At 37.5% G+C, this 26809-nt stretch overlaps 1 protein-coding gene across 2 annotated transcripts in view; it reads right to left on the bottom strand.

Annotated features, from left to right (window-relative positions):
- Positions 1 to 26809, bottom strand: part of kcnh8 (potassium voltage-gated channel, subfamily H (eag-related), member 8) — an 83729-nt gene that overhangs the window by 10164 nt on the left and 46756 nt on the right. Inside the window, exons 8-15 of one of the 2 annotated variants that reach the window (XM_048202334.1) lie at positions 19635 to 19853; positions 17799 to 17998; positions 14790 to 15039; positions 13744 to 13958; positions 8261 to 8299; positions 3031 to 3251; positions 2783 to 2898; positions 513 to 568 (exon numbers count right to left, since the gene is read on the bottom strand). In XM_048202334.1, coding sequence (XP_048058291.1) covers positions 513 to 568; positions 2783 to 2898; positions 3031 to 3251; positions 8261 to 8299; positions 13744 to 13958; positions 14790 to 15039; positions 17799 to 17998; positions 19635 to 19853 — 1316 coding nt within the window. The remainder of the gene's footprint in view (positions 1 to 512; positions 569 to 2782; positions 2899 to 3030; positions 3252 to 8260; positions 8300 to 13743; positions 13959 to 14789; positions 15040 to 17798; positions 17999 to 19634; positions 19854 to 26809) is intronic. The other variant, XM_048202336.1, reaches the window with a different exon arrangement.

Genomic DNA, 26809 nt, shown 5'->3' with positions numbered 1-26809 from the left:
TTTTTAGAAAAAGCAAAATACAGTTTTGTGAAAATCACACTTCAATTTGATGATTTACTATAGGCAATGATGGCAAAATGGACGTGTTAAACAAGAATTACACAGAATCATGTACATGTGCGATACGTGGGAAACCACATGTGGTGGGTTCAAGGGCATTGTGGAACTCTGGACTGTTGGAATATTCTCTATCATCAACATGGGGCCAGCCCCACTTTCCTCTTCTAATGAGTTTTATGTCCTCTAGTGTTTGAATAACATCCCCTTCTCCTCTCTCACAGCAGCCTGCCATATGGCTTGTGCGTACCTGGCACCAGGAGCTCACCTGAGCTGCGCTGGTTTCGATCTGTCAGTATTCACATTTAGCGCAGGGTTATTAGCCTTAAAACCTACAGTTCATGGGAAGCCTTTCTAAATAAAATTTAAATGCAGACCTACCATTAAATGACACAGCAAAAAAAAAAAAAAAAAAAAAAAATGACTGCCAGAGATTAAATAGAAAAATTATTTACCTCTTGGTTAAGGTAGTGTAGCTGTCCTCTGGTGTCCTCCGATTTAGCTGCTAAATCTGCAGAGAAAAAAAAAAAACAGTTATGTCCAACTGTCTCACAATGACAGAAAATCCAGTAAAAACTAATTTACAAAGACTTCTAGGAAGAGTTCACCACAAAAATGAAAATTCTGTTACCATTTCCAGTCACCATTTACTCACTCTCATGTCTTTCAAAACCGATATGATTTTCTTTTTTCCATGAAACAAAAAAAAGAAGGTACTTTGCAGAATTTCTAAGCTGCTTTTTCATACGAAAATACACAGTGAATCAAATTAAGGTCTAAAAATGATAAATAACAGTCTAATGAAGCTACATGACACCTTTAGGGGTTTTCATACTACACTTAACCCTGAATTATCGTCATTCTAAACATTGCTTTTAACCCCGGGTAAAGGAACATTTCACATCTGTAATTTACTGTAGAAGTGGGTTTAGCACTGCTTTTCACCCGGGGTTATGAAACCCTGCTCCGGAGCAGAATTAGCACCACTTTTGCTGTGTTAACCCTGCATTGCAGTGCCAGACTTTACAGTGTGAAACGATGTCTAGACGCCTAGCAACAAACACCAATCACATACTCATATTTGCCTGCTTTGGACAGTCACGGAAACACTGCGTATTGTATATAAACAGTAAATTCAGCGTTTGAGAGGAAAAATGTCAAATGCTGACAGAAAACATGACAATTTGAGTCATTCTTACCTTTATAGTCCAAAATAGTCCCTTTCAGAGGTGTAAAGTACTTAATATAATTAGTTACTGTACTTAAGTATCTTTTTGGCTACTTTGTAGTTGTACTGAGTATCAAAGATATTGGCAACTTTTACTCTCTACTTGACTACATTTTTGAGCAAGTAAATGTACTGTACTTTTTACTCCACTACATTTGTGATGAGTAATGCAATTACAAATTACATTTTTCATGGCACCTAACTTTTTCTGCAGCAGTTTGTTTCTGATATAAGGAAGCGATATCGCCATCTAAGTGCATTGAAGGTACTATATCTTGTGCATTTTACCTTTACTCCCTCAAAACTTGTCAACAAGGCTACTTTACTTGAATGTGAGTGCATTAGCAGGTAGTTTTTGATCGCAGGTGTTTGATTTATTAGATGAGGAAGTGACTGCAGCTGGTGATGAGGCTCAAACCAGCACATACAGTAGACTATTTCATTTTACCTAACATTGTTTTATTTATCCGCTATATTGACAAGACTGTTTTGAAGGATATTGGTTTACTTATTGGGTTACTTATGGCCTTTTTGTGCACCTGAGCTTAACTGAGACTTGAGAGTTTGTAGACATTTAAAAGGTCGTTGTGTCAACCTTGATTTATTGCAACATTGAGGTGTTCAGTTTTATTTTGATTTTAGAAAATAAACTTGATTTCTCATCTTACAATTCAATTGTTTCTTATTTTCACTACCATGTCTCTCAGGTGTTGAGGACAAGTGGATCTCTGAGCCTACATTCAGCATGAGTTAAATACTTTAAAAGTACTGTTAAAATCAGATACTTTAAGACTTTTAGTCATATTGGAATTGGCTACTTGTAACTTGTAGTGGAGTCATTTTCGATGTAAGGTATCAGTACTTTTACTCAAGTATGGTTTTCAATTACTCTTTATACCTCTGGTCCCTTTATAGTCAAATATGAGGACACGCAATGCTAGAGCTATGTAAACAGGTCGCGTCCTGCGTTTTTTCCAATCAATGACACTGACACTGCACATATGCAAATAAGAACGTTAACCCAGGGTTTAAGAATGTGCAATGTGAAACATCAGTTTATGAATACTTAGGATTAATTCTTAACCCCAGGTAAATTATGAGCAGTGTGAAAAGTGAAGCAAGATAATCCTGGATTCCATTTACCCAGGGTTTAGAACGACCCAGGGTTAACCTTTTGTGTATGGAAAAAATAAAGCTAAAGGCAGTAGTATTCAATTTTACAGTATTGGTCAACATACGAGAAACAATGAATATCCGTGAGCGTGAATGAAATTTAAGAGGGAAAGAACAGCTTGGACATCTGTGTCAGATCTAAAACAAAAGTAGATATGGGTGACTTTCTTTAAGGAGATAAACAAAAGATTATCATTAATAAATACTGGAAATGGTGTTATCCTTTATTATGCGTCAGCCTTGAAATACTGGTATAAAGACAAAAGACGCCACAACAACTTATCCAGCCTCTGCCAGCACACACATTTACACACACTCACAAACCTGCTGTGGTGGCTGTGGTATTAGTTGCACCACTGACAGTGTGCTGATGACTGGAGGAAAATATAAACGTGTGGGAATTTTCTGTACCATCACTGTCCTCTGTGCCGTCCACAACCCTGAACACACACAAACAGAAAACCACTTTACTGTTCTCACAAGGTCCTTCATGCACCAGTGAGCAAATGTCTATTAAAATGCTGTATCTTTTAATGCTTTTTAAATACATGCATGTGTAGGCGTGCACACACCTTGGGCTGAGATTTGCAAGGTCAGGCTTTGTAACAGTTGTATGCTGAAACTGGAGCTTTTTGTTGGTTTGGTGATCGTTTTTCTGCATGTGCATTTTCTGTTTGGTTCCACCACTGAGATAATGTATCTGATCATCTTCATCATCATCATCTCCCTCGTCTTGATGCTCAGCTATTGGAGGATAGCACTGGATCACGTCTCCATTTCCCCTCCCTTCCATCTGTGATTGGACAGAAGAGAAATGCGCTGAGGTCATGTGAGGCCAGATGAAATTTGGATGACTAACCTTGGATGACTCAACGAGAAAAAGAATGACTTTCCATTATTAACAACGAAACAAGTAGATGAAAGCACATCTAGTTAATGTGACAGTACTTGCTCACTCCACAGACAGTTTCTTCTTAAACAGTCATTTGGGGCATTTACTTGGCATTTAAATCATTTTTATGTAGGCCCCACATTTTCCTTGCCATCTCCTCCTTAATCATTGAACCAGCAAATAATTATCTAAATGTGCACTCAGAAAAGGCAAGGCAAGTTTACTTGGAAAGAATGCATTTAAAAGGGGACCTATTATGCCCTTTTACAAAGTCTTGAATTTGTTTTTGTGGTCAACTAGAATAGGCTTTCATTCTTGATTTTTCAAAAAATGCTCTGTTTAGTTCCTGTTTCGATGAAGCCCCTTCTTCCAAAAAGCACAGTGTGCTCTGATTAAACAGCTGGACCAGTGTGTTGTGATTGATCAACTGCTTTGAGCGTGTTTCTGAAATGTCACGCCCCTTACCACAACCGTGAGTTTCAACACACTACTAACTCAACTCAACCAGGCCTCGCCCCTTTTTTGCGTATGCCTTGAGTGTCATTGAAGGTCAGCAGCAAAGACATTGGTTAATAAAGTGAGATTAAATACATAAAGTGAATCAAATCAAACCTGCAATAATTAAATATACTTAAAGTTTTTTGTTGTTGTTGTTGTTCAGAACATAAAACTAACATTAACCACAGTGCACAGCATAAATGAGTACACCCACTCTGAACAAATACAAAAGATGTATTTTCTTTTTGATCAATAATACAATTCATGAAAAGATGGCAAAACTAAAATGTATTAAACATATACATAATAAAAACTGAGAAATATATGTCATTAATAGCCATAAAATAAGTAAATTAGTCAATTTTGTCGTCGCTAATTGTCACACCTGTCCTGTTTAACTTCTGGATGATGAGCTCCTTAAATGCCCTGATCTTTAATGGGGAGTGTTGCTCAACTCGTCTCTACAGAATCCCCCACAGGTGCTCAAGAGTGTTAAGATTGAGTTCAATACATGTCCACAGAAGGTTTTTCACCTTGGGAGAATGCATACCATCATTGTCATTTTGAAAAAAATGCCCAACAATGCAGGGAATGAGGAAATTACTTCTCTTTAAATGTTTTGGTTCAACATACTTACCTGTTGATCAAAGATTGCCTTAACCTTACACCAGCAAATTTTTATTTCGTTTTATTTAGTAACTTTTAGGAGGGTGTACTCATGTTTACTAAACAGCATTTTAATCACCTTGATAAGAAAATCTTATTTTCCTGAATAATTTTGACATGCTTCTTTGGTATTTGATTAAGCAGACTTGCTGGAACATTATCTCTCTAAAGAACCCTAACATGTCTTCTAAGTAATTGAGTAATTGCTGACTTTCAGAAGTTTCAAAGGGGGTGTACTCATTTATGCTGTGCATTGTAAATTACCGCAATGATACAAACACAAATAGCTATTCTAATATGGTGATTTGGTGCTCAGTTATTACTGGTGCTTAATTATTAATTATGGTTGTTACTATTACTATAATTAAAAACAGTTTTTGCTGCTTAACATTTTTGTGGAAACCATGATATATTTTTCAGGATTACTTGATGAGTATAAAGTTCAAAAGAACAGCATTTATTTGAAATAGATATCTTTTGAAAATTTTCTGTAGATATATTTCTCATGTCTGTGAGTTATGTAGCCTATATGCTGAGTTTCAGTTCATTTTTGTGACGGGCTCCAGTTCAGGGAGACCGAGACGGCGGAAAGCGCATCCTGTTTGTTTTCCTTATTTTACAAAGGCACAACATTTTCTTGTCATTGTGAGTTTACACAAATAAAAGTAGACCCTTTACAGTTTCGAATGATATATTACTCTTATTCTAGGATGTATGACCAAAAATTACAGAGTATTTTAAGTTGTTTAAAGGTGCCATCAAATGTTTTTTTACAAGATGTAATATAAGTCTAAGGTGTCCCCTGAATGTGTCTGTGAAGTTTCAGCTCAAAATACCCCTTAGATTTTAGATTTAACTGCCTATTTTGAGGCATAATTAGAAATGCGCCGATTCATGCTGCAGCCCCTTTAAATCACGCGCTCTCCGCCCCCTCCTGAGCTCTCAACTCTATCACTGCATAAACAAAGTTCACACAGATAATATAACCCTCAAAATGGATCTTTACAAATTGTTCATCATGCAGCATGTCTAATCGCGTAAGTATAGTATTTATTTGGATGTTTACATTTGATTCTGAATGAGTTTGATAGTGCTCTGTGGCTAACGGCTAATGCTACACTGTTGGAGAGATTTACAAAGAATAAAGTTGAATTATACAGACTGCAAGTGTTTAATAATGAAAATAGCGACGACTCTTGTCTCCGTGAATACAGTAAGAAACGATGGTAACTAACCACATTTAACAGTACATTAGCAACATGCTAACGAAACATTTAGAAAGACAATTTACAAATATCACTAAAAATATCATGTTATCATGAATCATGTTAGTTATTATTGCTCCATCTGCCATTTTTCACTGTTGTCCTTGCTTGCTTACCTAGTCTGATGATTCAGCTGTGCACAGATCCAGACGTTAATACTGGCTGCCCTTGTGTAATGCCTCAATCATGGGCTGGCATATGCAAATATTGGGGGCGTACACCCCGACTGTTACGTAACAGTTGGTGTTATGTTGAGATTCGCCTGTTTTCCAGAGGTCTTTTAAACAAATGATATTTATATAAGAAGGAGGAAACAATGGAGTTTGAGACTCACTGTATGTCATTTCCATGTACTGAACTCTTGTTATTCAACTATGCTGAGGTAAAATCAATTTTCAATTCAATGGCACCTTTAAGCTGTTATCAGGAAAAAAATGCAAGTGATTGCACGGCCTCCATGTCATGTGGTAAGCGCACTATAGTTTAGCTTCCGCACCCCACATAAACACTTGGATATGCGTCTAATACCGTAATAGCGCACATTTATCTAGTTTAAGGTTAGAGTGAGCAGCCATGTAAAGTTGATACTTAAAGGTTTCAAATGGTAAGCCATATTTGAGGTTGATGAATGAAAGGCCGACGTTTGGATTTCCTGCCCGACATACTGTAATTACCACAAGGACCCGCCGGTAAAGATCTGTCCCTCATGGTCTGCGTAACTTTGCCACAAGTTTTTTTTCTGCGACTAACAGACTAATAAAATTTTTGGTCGCCTAAGCCTCTTCTAGTCAAATGTTAGGGAGCGGTCCTAATATTTCACAATATTACTGTTTTTACTGGGTTTTGATCAAATAATTGAAGCCCTGGTGGGCTTTAGAGACTTGTTCCATTTTGCCTGGTAGAGACCTGTTCCACAAATACCTTAATTATTTAATTCAAATTTATTGTGTATCTAAATAAAAAGAGAGAAAACATTCTCTTTGTGAATAATATGTAATAATTAACATTAAATTATGTTTATTTAAATATTATTATAAATATTATTTTTAATATTATTATTAATTGGAATCATTATAAGCATAATGTAGTATCAATATTACCATTACATACATCTTAAATTTTAAAATTGATTATTGGCTGATATATAGCTGATTCACAAAAAGTCAGCATTAGCAGTCATGATCAATGAATATAAATCTGCAAGATGTTTAATTGATGCATAAAAAAAACTAACAAGAAAATAAATAAATAAAGCCAAAAACAAAACAAACAAAAAAAAAAAATCACATAAAATACATAAACAATGCACTGAAAAACAGTAAGCTTAAGTGCAGCGCACAGCTTAGTCAGAGAATGGACAAGTAAACAGATGTTTTTCAATAGGACTTCAATGTGGGTACCAATGGGGCATGCACACACACACACACCCACACACCCACACACACCCACACACACACACACACACACACACAGGGAGAGAGAGAGACATACTGCTGAAACAGCCTGCACACTTTCCCTCAAGGACCAATTAGACAAAAGCTATGAAACAGCAGAAACACAACAAAGAGAATGTCCTCAGGTAAAACTCATGTAATGGTAGCGGTCCTAACACTTGAACTTTGACCTTGCTAGCAATAACCCAGGAAGACTTACCTTAACACATTAAAAACAGCTGGCCAGGCAGCTTTGATAATATAATGATCTATGACCCCCAAGTCGTACGAGTGAGAGTGATTATGTCACAGAACAAACCCTAAAGGCTTGATTGAATCCGCTCAATAATAGTCATTGTAATGGGTTTTTACTGTGCTTTACACCTCACGGTTCTCACGCGCATTGCCAATTACACAGTGAAACTCTGCAACGACGTTGGCTGGAAATAACAATCTCCATTTATAGAACACTTTAAATGTCAGTCCACTGAAAGGTGTCAGAAAAGTCAAGAGGTAAAACACAGCAAAGAGACCGAATAAACGTGAGGGGTATTCCCCATCTATCTCTCTTTTAATCTTGCTCTCCCTCTCTTGTTCTATATATACCTGATTAATTACACATTTCGTAGAATAATTTGGTCATTTTCCGTGTTGAATAATTGAGGCTCCCTCACACTGTAATTGAAAGAGCGGCAGTTTCCCAAAGCAGTCAGTCATCCGGCACTTCAATAACCGCCCCCCCCTCCTCCTTTTACCCCTCCCTCGCCCCTAAACGCGCCGTTCCCCTTCCTCTTACGCCGCTCCCTCCCTGATTACTGCTTCAGGCATGGAAGGACAGGGAATGGAGAAGATGATCATCACCATCATCATCAATTTTTCGTTCTCTCTCCCTGCTGTTTCAGAGCTGTAGTGTTCTTAGCTTCCCTCATTAGGCAAATGAGGCGGGAGGTAGATCATTGTTAGGGAAATGAGCCCCAAGCTATTATAGTCAACACAGCACTGTTAGTGGATAAGTGCGGAATGATTGACAGCTGAGGAGAAGACGCACCTGTGTGTCCATGGACTTACTGGACATCCTGGATATGACCTGGAAAGTGAGACATATGGCTATATGTAAGCATACACTACCACTCAAAAGTTTGTGGTCAGTAAGATTTTTTTTTTTTTTAGAAATTAATATTTTATTCAGCAAGAATACATTAAATTGATCAAAAGTGACAATACAGACATTTATAATGTTACAAAAGATTTCTATTTCAAGTAGAAGTTGTTCTTTTGAGCTTTCTATTAAAGGTCCCGTTTTTCGTGTTTTTTTGAAGCTTTGATTGTGTTTATAGTGTGCAATATAACATGTGTTCATGTTTCGCGTGTAAAAAAACACAGTATTTTTCACATAATTTACTTATCTGTATACCGCTGTTTCCACATAGACAGTAAAAGAAAAGGACACAGCGACCCCATTGGAACTCAATTGAGACAAGTGAAGCCCATTTTTAGCGATTTTTAGCACTTCCGTTTCTGACGCGCAGACTCAAACTAAGCTTGATGACGTCAGCAACCTGTCTGACAGATGTAAATCTTCTAGTAGCTGTGCGTGCAAACTGCCATCGTTAATCTTGCAGAGACGGCGAGCTTGAGCGGGGAGTTCTTTGGTGTGAGTGAGCAGGAGTAAGTATTCTGATTAATTATTTTGTATAGTATTTTAAAATGTAACGCCAGTACGCCATATTAAGTTAATGCATACTATTGCCTGCGAGCTTCTCCTCCTGTCTATACGGTAATTTCTCTACTGTGCGACAGAGAGTCGAGTGTTTATGACGCAATCGTTAGCCTATTTTTACAAAAACTGTTTCTACGGGGCCATAATGTAACATAGAAGGTAATGGAGCCCTTTATACATTGTCGTGTATCTTTAGAAATAAATAATGGACAAATGGAGTCTTTAAACGCCTCAGATGTAAAGTTATTCGCTGTCAAAGTGACGCCAAAATGAATGGGAGTCAATGGGGATGCTAACGCAAGTGAAGTTCTGCTACAAGATGGCGGCACGCGGCCGACTTCAACTTCCGGTCGACTTCCTTGGGCACTGTGTTTCCACTGTCATAAAAACGGGCTGATGACTTCCTTGTTCTATGAAGTCCCTCCTTCAGAAATACGTAACGAGTTCTGATTGTGCCAGCGGTTCCTGTGTTGTGATTCGACAGCAGTTTAGCGCATCTTGCCCGGAAAGGTCACGCCTCCTACCATAACGTGGAGATGCACGCGCTCAGTGTTATTGTAAACATGTCTTTAATTTTACCCTATCAATTTGAGCCGGAATCAGACCCGGTGATTGGACTGCGGGATGAAAATAACAGCGTTTCGACGACATGGCGACAAACACTCTCTACAAACGCAACTCTTGTGTATTCCTGTGGGCGGAAGTTAGTCAAAAAACTGTTTTAGTGACGTAATTAAAGAAGGAAGTAGAGGGATGTAGTCCAAACTGGCCATTCGATGTAGGCGACTTCTGTTAAATAAAATATCTCGCTTGGCATTGAACTTTGAGCTTTAAAATTTTACAGATTTTATTTATACTCTAACAACAACATTACACACTAACTAAAGTTTGAAACATGGGATCACGAAGAACGGGACCTTTAATAAAAGAATAGGGGTGAACTCACCCCAAACTTTTGCACAGTAATGTACATTCAAACACAATCAATCAATCAATCAATCAATGTATGTATGTATGTATGTATCTATCATGAATTGATTGCAAGGTTAAAAATGTAGCTACATTGGTGGACACAAAAAAATATATATATTGGGTCCATGAAAAAAATAATCAGGTGACGATCAGGTTAGGCTTTTAGTTCTACAGAGATGCATTAAGGGTTTAGGCTATGGAACTAATTTCATTTAAGGGGTCATGAACTGCATTGATTTATTGTTTTATAATGTTTCCTGGGGTGCACTTATAATGTTAGTATGCTTTTTACATCAAAAATTGTCATAATTTAGAAATAAAAGGCATTTTTGCTACCCTGATTTTAGATTTGAATGCTGTTTTAAGGGGCGTGTCTGCTGTGAGACTTCAGTGTAAACACCCACTGCTGTGATTGGCTAACATCTTTCCATTTGAAATAGCCAAATATTACTTTCTCTTTTAGCACGTTTTTACTATTACAGCACTCAAGGTTATCTAATCATGAAAAGTGAAAAGATCGTGGCATGAAAGGCTGCAGTGATGAAGATTGTAGCCTATCACAGACATGTTGTTGAGTGCATGAAAGCATTGCAACTCAATTTCTGCACATTAACGAATGCTTTCATCTTAACTAACAGTGCAAACGCGATATAACTAATTATATACTAATTAACTTGTGCTGTTTGATTGACAGCTCTAGCGCAAATGGTTTGATTGACTGCTCCAACGATTGCAAAAGAATCAAATAGAGTTCTTTGATTTCTTTACAAAATTTAATCACCATTTAAATAACAGATTATTTTCATCCTACTAAGAGAAACAAAGTGAAGATGGCCGTTTAGTCACTGGTTTGATTTACTGACATATAAACAAAGAAGAACATCTGACTGTACATGAATCATTACATATCAGATCAGGCATTAGAATTAACAGTTACTTACATGTTGTTGCATTACTGTCGAGTCCATATAAAAAAAAAAAAAATACCAAAGAATCCACAGTGAAATACCAAATACTAATAAGTAAAGCTCAACTGAGACATTCACATTGTTGAAATTAAATAATAACCATATTCCTAGCATAAGGATCCTTTGAAAGGTAATGCTATTTTTGTCCTGTTGTATCGCTCTTCCATCCTCCTTATTTCACTAACATGCCAGTGGGTGGGGCTAACGTTGCAAAGATAAAGTACGCATTGATTTCTTCTGCTGAGGCGGCATTTCACCTACCTATGAAGTAATATTCCAAGATCAGTCATTCAGTGGGCCTGGTATCAATAAAAGCTTTTATTGGACTAACAAGGAAGTTTTCAGTTCTGAAACTTACAGTATATTCTTATAGTACGATGACCTCTTCTATATCAAAAGCTCAAGGAAAAGTTGATTTCTCAATTCATGACCCCTTTAATGTTTAAACATAAATTTTGCAATCGACTAGTCTAACTCCTCCCCCGGAGACAGTCTGTAAATGCGATCCATTTGAAATAGACTACTCAATCTATGAACAGTCAAATATCATACTGAATGCCACTAAAAATACTTATAATACAGATACATGCAATGTGCTTGCCTTGCATTATGATCACTGAATCATTAAAGGTGCTAAAGAGGATGTTTTGTTTTATACATTTTTGCAATATTACTTGAAACTGTCTTTACTAACTGATAAAAGACTATTTATTAGGTGCACTGAAAGTAATAATATTAATATACATAATCTGTGCACGAGGTAGAGCCTTAAAAACATCAGCCGATCGTTTACGCGATCATTGCGTAAACGATTGGCCCTCTGGCTTGTCAATCACTGCCGTGACGTTCCTTGTGAGAGACGAGCGCGGCTGCGCTCTCCAGTAACTTTCCACACTCCACAGGCGCTGCATGCAATGTTTTTGTCAGGAGACAGGAGTAACAACTGCAGATTATGAGTTACCTGCGGTGAGTCCGACATAATGAATCCACTAACACGACAGCGAATGCCGGTGGTAAACACTCGTGTTCCGATACTCGTGCACGAGTTTTGGGAGGCGTTCCTTTGAAATGAGCTGTGAAGGAGGGGGGCTGTTCTTACGCATGCGCTCATTTCAAAAACTCAGTAACAGTCTTTGGATTCTCAGTCGACAAAAAAATCCTCTCTATCACCTTTAATGATCATTAAACTTAAAGCTGCTGTCCGTGATTTTTGGCCCTCTAGCGGTTAATAAACAGAACTGCACGCGTCTTGCAGAAGAACATTGTAGCCGGAGCTACTTTTCTCCATGTATGTCTATGGCGAGTCATGCAGTTACTGTGATACTCTGTGGCGAGTCCTACCAGTCCGGTCTGAAATAGTCCGAATATAAACACTTATTATAAGTGTACCATAATGATTCCGGATAAGACAAAAACACGGTTTGAAAAATAGATTCATGTTGTATATTCTCATTATATAATTTTTGTAAATTTTTAATACAAAAAAGTTGCGGACTGCAGCTTTAAGGGGGGACACTACAGGCAAAAACACTTTTTTCATGCACCTGTCAATTTTGAGATTTTGCGCTTTTTGGCTTTTCATAAAGTGTTTTTTCAGACTGGTGGAAAGAGAACATTTAAAATACACTTTTAAGTGTATTTTGTTTATAGCACGTTATCTATTTGCGTCTGTAGATTTCAATTACAGTAAATATCTTTAAAGGCCATTTTCTCAAAATGAGTTTTTGCTCCTGCTCTGAGTCAGAAATCTCCACTTCAGCAGAACTTATATACACAATACACAATATAATATACAAACATTACAGTTTCATTCCTATCTATATTCTGAAGGTTTTTACAGAGGGATTTGTTGATATATAATTTGCCTGATTTTATTCAACATTTTATTCCTAAAAAAAATATTTTTTCCTTATTTATGTAGTGATAAAAATAGATATCCAAAATTCCCTTTGTAAAACTTTGAATTTAATATGTCAAAAAAATTAAATGAGAATTTTGAACCTGACTTCATCCAATATTCAGATATTTGTCTAGAAATGTATGCAAATTTGTGCATATTTAATTAGATAATGCCTCATTTGCATATTTAAATATAACATTTCAGAAAACTTGTAATACAAATTTTTTTTTTTAGCAATTTTTAATGTAATCAATCAGCTGGGGAAGTATGGTGATATCTGTTAGTTAATTTTTTTTTACCCTATTCACCTGGGGTGTCTCGCCTTAAGCGTTTCTTAAGCAATAGCACGTACTTGCCGTGTTCTGACAATTGTACATTATTTAAGCGTATTCTCTTCTTTAGGTTGTTGATATAGCAGCTGTTCACATGCCAAGTAAGTTTCATTCATAATGTTTCTCTTTTAATCCAATATAAAATTTCATACCGTACTGTCCCTCATAACCGGTATAACAAGCCTATAAATTTTTACATACTAGTTTGACATGACAGAAGAAAACGGAAAAGATTTGTGTAGCCTTTCAAAATACTCCCTCACCTTGCTCATCTTCCAAGTAGACTTTTCTCTGAACCTGCTGCAAGCGCCACAGTGAAAACGAACGCATGCAATATCTGAGGTAAAATGAAATGATTTTGTTTTCCGCTCCAGATAGACACTTTTCAGAATAATATTAATTTTAAAATGTATCATAACAGTAATTTAACAGTAACAGTAATTTAAATGTAGCCTTTGTACAAAATATAAAGCAAAACAATAAAAGTGAGTAGAAAAAAAAAATGTAAACGACTAGTATCAACTAGCAGCAGCTGTATAGTTTAATCGATAAGCACATCCCTAGTTTAGGCAACCACAAAAAATAAATTAGTGAATCAGTGAAAATTAAATGAAACACAGTGGTCATGTGACGTCTTACGTGGCACTCTTGTCCCTCTCTCAGGTTATAGGTGAGGTCGTGCGTGATGTCCTGCACAAAACGGTGGGAGTATTCAGGATACAGGTCGAGCACCTCATAGAGACCCCTCAGATTAATGCACTGCAGGTCACAGTACGTCAGTGCCTTCACGTCGGCGTTTGTCTTTATGACGCGGTCATCAACTGACATGTTGGCTCCAATCAAGTCGCCTTTACCTGGACGTGTCACACAGGAGCACACAAACAAACAGGAAGATGCAAAAACACATGAATATTTTGTCAGATATCACTTGGGAGTGTTCAGTCAGTATGTCAATATGTAGGCTAAAGTGGAGAACTAATCCAGCATGGGTTCCCCTATGAGTCTCCAACTATGAGAAATTTATATAATAGAACAAAAACATAAAATTGTCTCCAAGTAATGTTAACCAGAGACCTTATTTTACACATAAATCAAAAACCACTATTATTAAAACCCATTAGAAACTCCCAAAGGAAATTGTGGCTCGAAAATGCTAATTTGTTCAGCATTTTAGCACCGTGGGACTACAAACAGCTCTATTAGCAGCACAAAAACATACTGTATAAAAAGCACATGCGTATGTAAACACAAAAAACTGAACCTTCTTGAGAACTCAATGTCAGAGAGACCTTCCTTTGTCAGCAGGGTGGATAGAGTGTGTGAGGGAAAGATGAAAAAGATAGTGTGTGTTCTTTTCCTGTCAGAACTCATAAGGTGATATTAACACAAACACACAACCACACACATGCGCGCCCACACACACACAGGCAGGACCTAACAGGATGATGGGGATTATATTTTTTCCACACATTAGGTCCACTGTCCTATGAGCCTGCTGTGTGTGTGAAGCCTCACAGAGAGACTGACCAATCACAGAGAGCAGTTTTTGTTGGCAACTGTAGGAACACATGGGCCCTAAAGTCTTCACTTAATGAGAGGCAGTAATTTTTCTTTTCATGCCAAAACTACACTGAGCCTTTTGAGCTGTGTGACTGTGTGTAATATTTGTGTTTGTGTAAACTGACCGAGGATGGCTAACACCATGCTGTCCTTCAGCACCTCCATGGAGCCAGAGCAGACAAAGAAAAGAGCCTGTAGAGCATCTCCCTGCCGAAGAAGATACTCGCCCGGTGCGCAAAACGTCGTCTTAATGTGCAAGGAGAGAGAGCGGAGACATCCACGACTCAGAGAGGAGAAGACGGAAAGCTCTAGTATCTCTTTATTCAGATGCATTGCGATGTCCGAACGCAACTCATCTGGAAAGTCTCTCAAGAGCTGGGCAGAGTGCATAGGAAGGAGAGAAAAAGAAAAGAGAAAAGGAATAAGAAACAGAACAAGCCAAAAAGAATAAAGAAAAAGGATAATAAAAATAAAAAGAGAAAACTAAGAAAAGAAAGGTGCAGTTAACAGAAGAAAAAAAATCTTGTGTTTTTATGTGAACTTTCGAAATAGCACATTACATTCATTAAACTGGCACTAAAATCAGTAAGCATGCCACTTTATGAGTTTCCACCCTTAAAACTGAAACTGGAAGTATTCCGGCCATGCCTCATTCCTGCCCTCCGCCACCCTTCATCTGCTCTGCTCATCCATCCATATATGCAACCATCCTTCAGCCTGACTGAATGGCATCTGTCACTCTCCCCTTCACTCACAGCACACACATCCCTCTTTATCTCTCGCTCTCTGTCTCCTGCTCTCCGGCCATCAGCCTCACCATCTATTATTCATAAATCTGTGATTTAGCAAGGTGTTTAGATTTCATCTCATTTTTTCCCACTTTCTCTCTTGACTCTGGAATAAAGTCCCGGGCTCAAGGACAGAGAGCACGCAGTTGTCCCCTCCTCAAGTGTCCAACTGTCTATCTAAATTATACTTGCTTTAGCTGTTGCTTTGCTCCTGGCTTTAGTATGTTACTTCATTATTATTACATCACTTACAGTACCATAGTATAAAAATGTAGGTTTGGACTTGATACCATGGTTTTCTTTCATGTTGGAGTACCATGTAAATAAAATGGTATGTGAATATGGTAATTGAAATTAATTATGGAATTAATATTATTGCATGAAAATTACAATAATATTATAGAATATCCATTATATTATTAAAGGGTTAGTTCACCCAAAAATGAAAATTCTGTCATGTCGTTCCACACCCGTAAGACCTTCATTCATCTTCGGAACACAAATTAAGATATTTTTGATAAAATCCGATGGCTCAGTGAGGCCTCCAATGCCAGCAAGACAATTGACCCTTTGCAAAGACCCGCCCCCCTTAGTTACTGTTGCTTTGTCCGACAAGCCATGGCGCTGTCACGCCACACAGAGTGAAAAATACATCGCGGAGCAAAGAGACAAGACAGAGCAGGTTACTTATGATATTAAACAAAGTCCCAGCTTTCAAACTGTGTAATTTTTTAAGAAATTCGAACAATAAAAATCGTTTTGTGGCTCTTTAATGTATCGTGACAGACTGCGGTAGCGCCTTAGCTCAAGCGTCTCGTGAACCGATCATCTCTTCCTACTAGTTAATTTATAGCATCAAATAAACATGAATGAACATGAGAAGGAATGTTGTTTCAAACGCAGAAAGACATCAGTACACACCATTTTTCAAGTTCAAGTCCACCGAGGTTAATCTTCTAACTCCTGGCTGCTTTGTCGGACAAAATGGCAGATTCGGCGTTATGATTGGTTAGATCGCTTGTCAATCAAACTCCCGGCGAAGGGTCAATTAACACTTTCAAATGCCCAGAAAGGTACTAAAGACATATTTAAAACAGTTCATGTGACTACAGTGGTTCAACCTTAATGTTATGAAGTGACGAGAATACTTTTTGTGCGCCAAAAAAGACAAAATAACGACTTTATTCAACAATATCTAGTGATGGCCGATTTCAAAACACTGCTTCATGAAGCTTCGAAGCTTTACGAATCTTTTGTTTCAAATCAGTGGTTTGGAACGTGTATCAAACTGCCAAAGTCACGTGATTTCAGTAAATGAGGCTTCGTTACATGCTTCGTTACGTCAAAAGTGTTTCTTAATGTTTAGAAATTTCAATGGTCCGCGTGACTTTGGCAGTGTGATACATGCTCCGAACCACTGATGAGTGTAATTAATGACACAATTTTCATTTTTGGGTGAACTAACCATTTAAGATACACATTTCTCACTACGTAATGAATTTTATTTAATTTATAAGTTATTTAATAAGTTTATAAGATAATTATCCAAACAATACATTAATCAAATTATGGCATTTATTGGTGACCTAATACTTAAGAACTGGTAACCAAATATTGTTTGAATACTGGTCTATTGAACCAGCATTTTATCGGTCTATCAGTCTATCAGCTTATCTATATTTATTTTTAGGAGATTTATGTTACTCATTAGCAGAGAGGAAGTGACTTCTTGATGTGTAAAAACTAAATAAAATATTCATTATGGACAACAATAATTGATATATTTAAATGTATAATGTTTTATAATAGCTGTTTTAATATTAATAATACTAATCAACAAATAAAAATGTATTATTATTATTATTAACATCATTATCATTATCATAATCATCTCACATTTCTATCTAGATAATGAATAGCTGTTATTTTGAAAGTTTATCCACACAATACATGAAACCAAAGATGCCATTAATATTAAAGCACTGATGACCAATTAATGTGTGAATATTGGTATATATATATAAAAAAAAAAAAAAAAAATACTGGTCAACCTTTTGTTCTATCAGACCATTTATAATTTATAATATAAAGGGGTTAAAAACAATTTATAGGGTTTGAAAACATTAGATTAACAATAAAGACTTAATCTAAAGCCTGAAGAGGCCACTTTAAAAGTTTAATGTTCTGTCCCAATATGTTCAACTGTATAAAACACTAGAATGCAGTAGGGAAGCACACTGTATTCTTGTAAAGTTGGCACATCTCTCACAGTCCAGCTGCAAGGAATTCCGCATCATCAAATGATTCAGTTGTGCTGTGTAATACTCTCTGAAGCGTGGGGTTTACCTCGTTGGAGTCAATGCCGTTGTTGACGGACCAGGTGGTCTGGAAGTACTCCAGCATTCGCTGTTTGAGGCTCTGGGGCAGGTGGTGCACACGGATGAAATCCTTCAGGTCTTTAGTGCGCGTGTGGTAAGAGGACCATCGTGAGTACATGCGTTGGATTATGGCCGTCACGTTGCCGAAGACCAGAGCGTGCATCAGTGCTGCCAAAGATATAATGAGACACGCATATCGTTTGAATTTTAACGATTCTGATTCTGTTTATCAATTCTCATTGATTCCTAATTTCAATTCCAATAAGGGAAAAAAACGTAGATATCACTCACATTTATTTTAAGTCTTATTGCGAAACATTTAATTGTGGCTGAATACCATAAACAAAAATCAACAGGCTAAAGAACACTTAAACAAGGAACTTTTGCTTATGGTTAAAAAATCCCATAGCAAAAACAACTAGCCTAACTAATATCAATTTCAAACATTATTAAAGACAAGTAAACACTCAGTAATTTAAAAATAAACAGTGTTTTAAGATTTTCAGGTATTCAAGTACAGAAACTGTAAATCAACACTGTAAAATAACACTGCACTTTATGAATAAAATATACATTACAAATATAATTACATAAGTTATTTAGTCAACAACAGCTTTGTCTTTTGTTGTTCGATTAACATTATTATAGAGACGGAAGCAGGAATATTAGGCTGCTGTCACTTTAAGAGCTACACGGATCCAATATACTGTTACACATGCGTTTTCTTTGTCAACTGTTACATTCACTTAAGACACAACCGACTGTGTTTACGAGGATATTTTGACATATTTTTGTTTGTATTTGTCCGTGCAAAAACATGCAGAAGAGAACTCAGTATTCAGTATTGCGCACTATTCAGTATGAGAGGCGAATTTCTGTGCGCACGTCACTTTGGATGTGTGTGAATGGTTTGAAGCGCTTGAATGGTTTAAAGTCATGTTAAAATGCACAAAAAGGAATACAATTTTTAATTTTATAACAAGTACCTGATTCCTGACCTTAAGTATTCGATTCCCAACCCTACACATGCATTAATGTACATAAAACTTGAATGTCAATTCAAAATTGTGAAAATTGTTTTTTTAATCATGCAGCTTGCAAACAATAATTAATGTTCATTGTCCATGATAAAATAAAATAAAAAATGTTTATAAAAAGATTGTAAAATTACTTTTGTTATTGAGTTCTGTAGATGACAAAGTGATCAGCATGAATCCTTTCCATTTCTGTAAAAATACAACCTATTTATTTATTTTAGAGGCTCTTGTCTCTCTAAGATCTCTGGTAATACACAGGTGGTGACTGAATGTGTATATATGTGTTGGGGTGTGTAATTGGGTATTATTGTATGTTTGGGAAGGGAGCAATACTGCCCCATGGCGAATGGTGACATTTCACAAAATAAAGGCCATGAATTTTAATGCGAACAGCTGGCGTGACCTCATATCATCCTATTTAATGACAGACGAACATATGTAAATGCATGCGGTTATGCAGACATTGATGTTTTTAATTGACATTTTTATTTATTTTCTTGTTTACTTTTTGTAAATATACAGTTTTATACAAATTTTTTATACACACTTTTATACAAATATCTACAACTAAATTTTTTCCAATACAACTCTATTGTCTTGTACAAACTAACAGTGATTCAACCTCATTTTTAGTTTCTAAATAAGCAGCAGACACATACAGCCTCCAGTTTTTGGATCCTAATGATAATCCAAATTTGTTCTACCTCCAAAAATATATTTAAAAATATCCCCTAAACTTCAACCTTTCTGCAAACACACACACACACCTCCGATAAGCATGGTGCAGATGGAGAAGATCTTCTCTGCGTCTGTGTTGGCAGAGACGTTTCCGAAGCCCACGCTGGTCAGGCTGCTGAGGGTGAAGTACAGCGCTGCAATGTAGATGCTCCGCAAAGACGGTCCACTGCTCAGCGTTCTGTTGACCGCTTCCATGCCCACCTCCTCATATGGAGACTCCAACCGCTTCCCGAGCTCATGCAGCCAACCTGAGAGAGCGAGACAAAGAAGGAAGTGTTAGATGTAATTAAAAAACTCACACTAAAATGTGTTTGTGTATCAGTTTCCATATGGTGGAAAATTAGCGCTCACTGCAATGACACATCAGCTAAAGGAAATGGTTTATCTTAAAAAGGAAATTTCTTTCATTATTTACCTGTATGACTTTCTTTCTTGCGTGGAACACAAAAAGAGCTATTTTGCAGAATGTCCACACTACTCTTTTGCATACAATGAATACCATACAGTGACTCGTTTCAGGGTTGTTTCAGGGAAAAAAGGACAAAGAGGGATCATAAAAGTACCATTAAAGTAGTCCATACAACTTGTGTGATATTTTTGAATAAGGAAAAGACTGTTTCTTATTCAAAACAGAAACGTTTGTTAAGCACCAAATCAGCATATTAGAATGATTTTTGAAGGATCATGTGACACTGAAGACTGAAGTAATGATGAAGAAATTTCAGCTTTGTCATCACATGAATAAACTACATTTTTAAATTTATTAAAATATATATATTTTTTTTGGTGCCATCACAAGGTGCCATCGAACGTTTTTTTTACAAGATGTAATATAAGTCTAAGGTGTCCCCTGAATGTGTCTGTGAAGTTTCAGCTCAAAATACTCTATAGATTTTTTTTAATTAATTTTTTTAACTGCCTATTTTGAGGCATAATTAGAAATGCGCCGATTCATGCTGCGGCCCCTTTAAATCGCGTGCTCTCCGCCCCCCTCCCGAGCTCTCGACTCTATCACTGCATAAACAAAGTTCACACAGCTAATATAACCCTCAAAATGGATCTTTACACATAGTTCATCATGCAGCATGTCTAATCGCATAAGTATAGTATTTATTTGGATGTTTACATTTGATTCTGAATGAGTTTGATAGCGCTCCGTGGCTAACGGCTAATGCTACACTGTTGGAGAGATTTATAAAGAATGAAGTTGTGTTTATGCATTATACAGACTGCAAGTGTTTAAAAATGAAAATAGCGACGGCTCTCTTATCTCCGTGAATACAGTAAGAAACGATAGTAACTTTAAAGGGCACCTATTATGCCCCTTTTTACAAGATGTAATATTGGTCTTGGGTGTCCCCAGAATGTATTTGTGAAGTTTCAGCACAAAATACCCCCCAGTTAATTTATTATAACCATTTGAAAATGTCATTTTTGGGGCCTGTTTTAAAAAGAGCTGTTTTGGTGTGTACCACCTTAAATATAAATGAGCTGCATATCCCCGCCCTGCCTTTGGATGAGGGCGTAACTTGCATACCTATGGCAATAAACAGTCGTTAGAAGCAGAATGGCTGAGAGTGAGAGACCCGCTGTTTTGAATGGCATTCAGCCGTACATGTTTGAACCGGAATCAGACCCAGATGATGAAGAGACTCCGGCAGAAGAAACACAATTGAGAATGGAGCCGGACGTCTCTGAATGGTTATGTGATACATTTATGTACTTATAGAGTTTTAATCGCGTCCCCTTTGCAATTATGGATGTGCAACACACACACACACACTGTGATAACGTTCGCGCAATTTTTTGAAACTACAAACACAAATACTGTGATAACGTTTGCTAAGTAAACATACACAGTTTTTAATACAATATCTTTAAAATATATATATATATATATATACGTGTGGATACACACTATACAAACAAGGTTTAAATTATACAGACATTCTACGACGACGACAACAACTTTAGACGCATTTGTTATTGAATTGGCTGACATCGACTGAAATGACTATTTGCTCAAAAAACATTAAATACACTTACTTCTTCTGGAGGTGACGTTGGATTGCGAACAGTAGGCAACGATCCACACTTGAAGATTAACTTTGAAGCAAGACCTGCTTTGAATTGACCCTCGTTCTCAAAACAGTCAGTCAAAAAATGATTCGCGCAAACATAAACGTATTTTGGAATTTTGAGTGGCGCCTTTCCTTCGTAAATAAAATCCATCCACTGCGTTTTCAGTGGCTCTGATGTCGGAAGTAAGTGAAAACTACTATGTTCATTATTACATCCCACAACAGAACACTTATGTTTCTTAGGAGACATTACCGGCTGTCGTTGAAACAATGGAGGATGGTTGACCGATCACCGAGGGCGGGGTCTATGCCAAAACCAGATTGTCAATCAAACCACGTGGGTGGGGCTTAGCGCAATTCTACGTCACAGTGAGAGCAATCTTAGAACAGGCCGTTCTGAGACAGTGCTTATGAATTATTGAGATTGTAAAAAAACCACTGGGTGGATTTTTCTCATTCTAGGGTGGTTTTGCTCACACACTGCCAACACACATTTATGGTCAAACACCATGTAAAAGTGAATTTTGCATAATAGGTGCCCTTTAACCACATTTAACAGTACATTAGCAACATGCTAACGAAACATTTAGAAAGACAATTTACAAATATCACTAAAAATATCATGTTATCATGGATCATGTAAGTTATTATCGCTCCATCTGCCATTTTTTGCTGTTGTTATTGCTTGCTTACCTAGTCTGATGATTCAGCTGTGCACATCCAGACGTTAATACTGGCTGCCCTTGTCTAATGCCTCGATCATTGGCTGGCATATGCAAATATTGGAGGCGTACATATTAATGATCCCGACTGTTACGTAACAGTCGGTGTTATGTCGAGATTCGCCTGTTCTTTAGAGGTCTTTTAAACAAACGAGATTTATACAAGAAGGAGGAAACAATGGAGTTTGAGACTCACTGTATGTCATTTACATGTACTGAACTCTTGTTATTCAACTATGCCGAGGTAAATTCGCTTTCTTTTTTCTGGCATTCATCACACTTCTTTTCTTTCAGCACAACAGGACTGTGTATGACATTGTGGCTGGCACTATTGTGGTCAAGAGAAACAGGCTTAGATGACTTTGTCATTAAAGTCATTTTCAGTCCAACTTAATAATGCAAAAACAAGCTCATAGACAAAGGAGAGCAAACCAGCTGCAGTGACACATACTGAACTGAACTAAGGCTATTGGCCTCTCAAAGGACTGCCACTTTAAGTGCTGAACACGTTATTTCCAGTATTTCTCACCCATCTCTTCTGGACATTTAGTTTTGTAAGCATGAATTGCTTTCTCAGAAGTATTTTTAAATAAACTGGTTACATGAAAAGCAGAAGGAACATCTTGTGACCCTCAAACTGTTCTCCACTAACAGCAGTTGTTTGGAATGTACACCAAGGCAATTCATCAAACACTTTGCCTTCTTCATAAAACAATCCTTGTGTTTGCTGATAAGGAGTGACCCATCATTTCTCACATACCACACTATCTAAATCAGGGTACCAGAGAGGAGATTCCAGCCCAGTGTTGCTATAGTAACTGCCCATCAGAGCAGGCTGGGGGTCAGTGGTCGGATGCTGAGGGGAAGCAGCAACTTTCCATCAATACTGATCTGGGATCAGGCGGTGGGAACGCTGGTACTTTCACAGCGATCCGTCATTATGGACCACAGAGCAGCACACTGGGCCTAATTACAGCCCCTCCTGCAGTCAAGATGGAGAGAGAGGCCCGCGGCACGACGTCTGGGTGACTGGTTTGTTTGCCGTTCACTCACTCTTTCACTCACTTGGCTGCTTGCTGTCCCTAGTGCATTCTTCCCATCTTCCTCCTCCACTATCACTGTCCATAACACCATCTAACAGTGTCAGGCTTATCGCGCTTCTTCTGTAACTATAAATTCTGCTTTCCATTATCATTTGATGTCTTTATCACTCTCTCTCTCTCTCTCTCTCTCTCTCTCTCTCTCTCTGTCTTGCTCCGAACGCATCAGATTAAATCCATTCATATTATGTCCATAATGCAACTTTAACAAATCCATTACAAGCTGAAATGAAACTGAAGACCCAGACTTGTGTTGAATCAATTAACACACTGCTGCATGATTGCTTCGGTTCAATAATTCAAAAATTAAAGGGATAGTTCATCTCAAAATGAAAAGTCATTTACTCACCCTCATGTCGCTTCAAACTTTCTTATGTTTAAAGCAAAAAGTGTTTTTCATCCATACAATGAAAGTCAGTTGGGTCCAATGTTGTTTTTGACTTTTATTGTATGGACAAATATCTTCTTTTGTGTTCCACATGAGACAGAAAGTCATACATGAGACATGAGGGTGAGTAAATGATGACATTTATTAACTACTATTAGCGTTTTATCCAACCCAGGCTCACTGGAAAAACGTGCCAGTGGTGGCATTTACAACACTTTCAGAGTGAAATGACCAGGGACTTGTGCTACAAGCACGTGAACATAATTCTGGAAATGTTACATTATGTTGATTGTTGTACATATTGTGGCAGTTCAGAAATGTTTGGTGAGTGGCGAAGGTTAAAAGGGGGGGCTCTAATGATATTTCATGCATTCTGACTTATTTATACTGTTAAGGAGTTGCATTCTCATGCTTAGTTTCAAGACAGGAGCTGGACGTATGACAGAGTATTTCTGTGTCAAATTTTCAAGTATGGCCCTGTATCATGTCGTAAAGGGCGAAATTCCTTTTATGGACACAGACGAGAGTAAGAGAACACCCTTCAATGTGCTTTGTTCGGAATACGGAAGCCGAGAGATTTTTCAACAATGTCACTAAAGAAGTGTGCTTTTGGTTGTGTTTTTTCAGCTTCCCAAAGAACCCAGCGTTAGGGGAACAGTGGATGCAGCTTGTTTTTCCGGGGCAGCAACAGAGTTGTGCACGTATGTTTCCCGGAATTTCTGTGACGAATGTTTTATAAACAAGTCCCGGTTCAACGCTGGATTTGCAGATCGGTTGACTTGAGACTGAGTCCCAGCGATAGATCACAGTCCTGAGTCAGAACCGCAGGTGATGAGTAAAACTGCATCAAATGTCTGTGTTTTGTTGCCATGTAAACAACACAAACATTTTTGTTCCCTTTTTATGTATACTGATGTTGCAGCTTGCAGACTATCGCTACGCAAAAGCTGCGAAAGCTCGTGACTCTTTAGCTCTGCCCACAGAAGCTTTTTTCGTAAAGAGTCAGTACAGCGTATCTATCTTTTATATGATAAAACTAAAGATTTTTCGAAGATATGAAGGATGCAATACTACTCTATAGGTACTCAAGATTAACATGAGATTGGCGGAAACTGTGTGTGTTATGTACCCTTTAAAGCCACAATATGTAATTTTTATCAGTATGGGACTTGAAGAAATCATGTTCATGGGTGAGATTGTTAACGTTACTGTAGTATGAAGCAGAGCAGGAGAGATTGCTAATGATAGACGAGTGTGACACACGGCTCGAGAGCAGCAAAACTTATTATGCCGCAATCGCCGCTTCCGCTTCTGCATTGTGGCTAGTGGTTTTCCAAAGTTACTAGCCACTTAGCATTTTCACTGGCCACAGTTTTGCTGTTGAGAAATTACATTTTTTATGATTAAAGTCGACTTTGCTAAAATTAATTTTTTTTTTTGAGTAATTTTACTTGATTAGCTAGATTTAAAACCCTTTCAAACTTTCAAATGCACATTGACCACCAAAATCAAGACTAGGCCTAAATGGTATATCTGCTGGTATGTACGGGTGGGCAAGGGGTGGGTAATATGACCATAATATGATAAATTTTAACTCTTTTTTTTTTTTTTTTTTTTTCTTCAGATAAAGTAGGTTTAAGCTATTTGACATTTATTTAACATCTTTTGTTGTTTGATTAACATTAATGACAGACAGGTATTTAATTGTGCTGCTGAATGCATGTATGTAATATACTGACACCAGTTTTTACCAACCTGTTTACGTACACTTAAGCCATAACCAACTGTATTCACGCAAGATACTCCACACAATGGGCGTTTTGACATCTGTGTTTGTGTGTATTTGACTATTCAGGCGCATGGAGATCTGATCGCGCGTGCACGTCTGTTCTGTGTCATTCAGTGCTATTCTGACTATCCCACCTTCACTAAATGCACATTCATCGATAACGAATTGTGATTGAATTGTAATTTTGTGCTACAACAAGCTTGGCTACCTTTGATTAGGCTGTAGGCTGAAATTATATTCAACCCGCCAAAGTGGCTAGTGGGACTGGCTGTCTTACCCGCCACAGCTGAAATCTACCCGTATTTGGCGATATATATATATATATATATATATATATATATATATATATATATATAAATATTATATAATATTCGCTGCTCAATAGCTACTATGAGACATTTATTGCACACTGCAGTAAGCTAGATCAATATTAGGCATAGTAAAACATGGTATTCGCTGTAAATCAAGAAAACGAAATTTAAACATATTTTAATATGCAACCCGTCTTTGACGTATTTTTCACTATAGGTGAACTATCTGGACTACAGAAGCCATGCTGTTGTAATAGCTGCAGTATGTGGTTTTCCATTGTCTTGCTGATATACACAAGGCCCTCCCTGAAATAGACGTCATCTGGAGGGGAGCATATGTTGCTCTAAATCCTTTACATACCTTTCAGCATTCATAGTGCCTTCCAAAACATGCAAGCTGCCCACACCGTATGCACTTATGCACCTCCATACCATCAGAGATGCTAGCTTTTGAACTGAATGCTGATAACACGCTGGAAGGTCTCCCTGCTCTTTACCCCGGAGGACACGGCATCCATGATTTCCAACAAAAATGTCAAATTTGGACTCATCTGACCATAGAACACTTTTCCACTTTGAAACAGTCCATTTTAAATGAGTCTTGGCCCACAGGACACGACGGCGCTTCTGGACCATTTTCACATATGTCTTCCTTTTTGCATGGTAGAGCTTTAGTTGGCATCTGCAGATGGCACGGTGGATTGTGTTTACTGTCAGTGGTTTCTGGAAGTATTCCTGGGCCCATTTAGTAATGTCATTGACACAATCATGTCAATGAGTGATGCAGTGTCGTGTGAGGGCCCGAAGACCACG

The sequence above is a fragment of the Megalobrama amblycephala genome, linkage group LG9, assembly GCF_018812025.1.
Source record: "Megalobrama amblycephala isolate DHTTF-2021 linkage group LG9, ASM1881202v1, whole genome shotgun sequence".
NCBI classification, from domain to species: domain Eukaryota; kingdom Metazoa; phylum Chordata; class Actinopteri; order Cypriniformes; family Xenocyprididae; genus Megalobrama; species Megalobrama amblycephala.
Note: the sequence above shows the minus strand (reverse complement) of the source record. Positions and strands in the feature narration are given on the sequence as shown.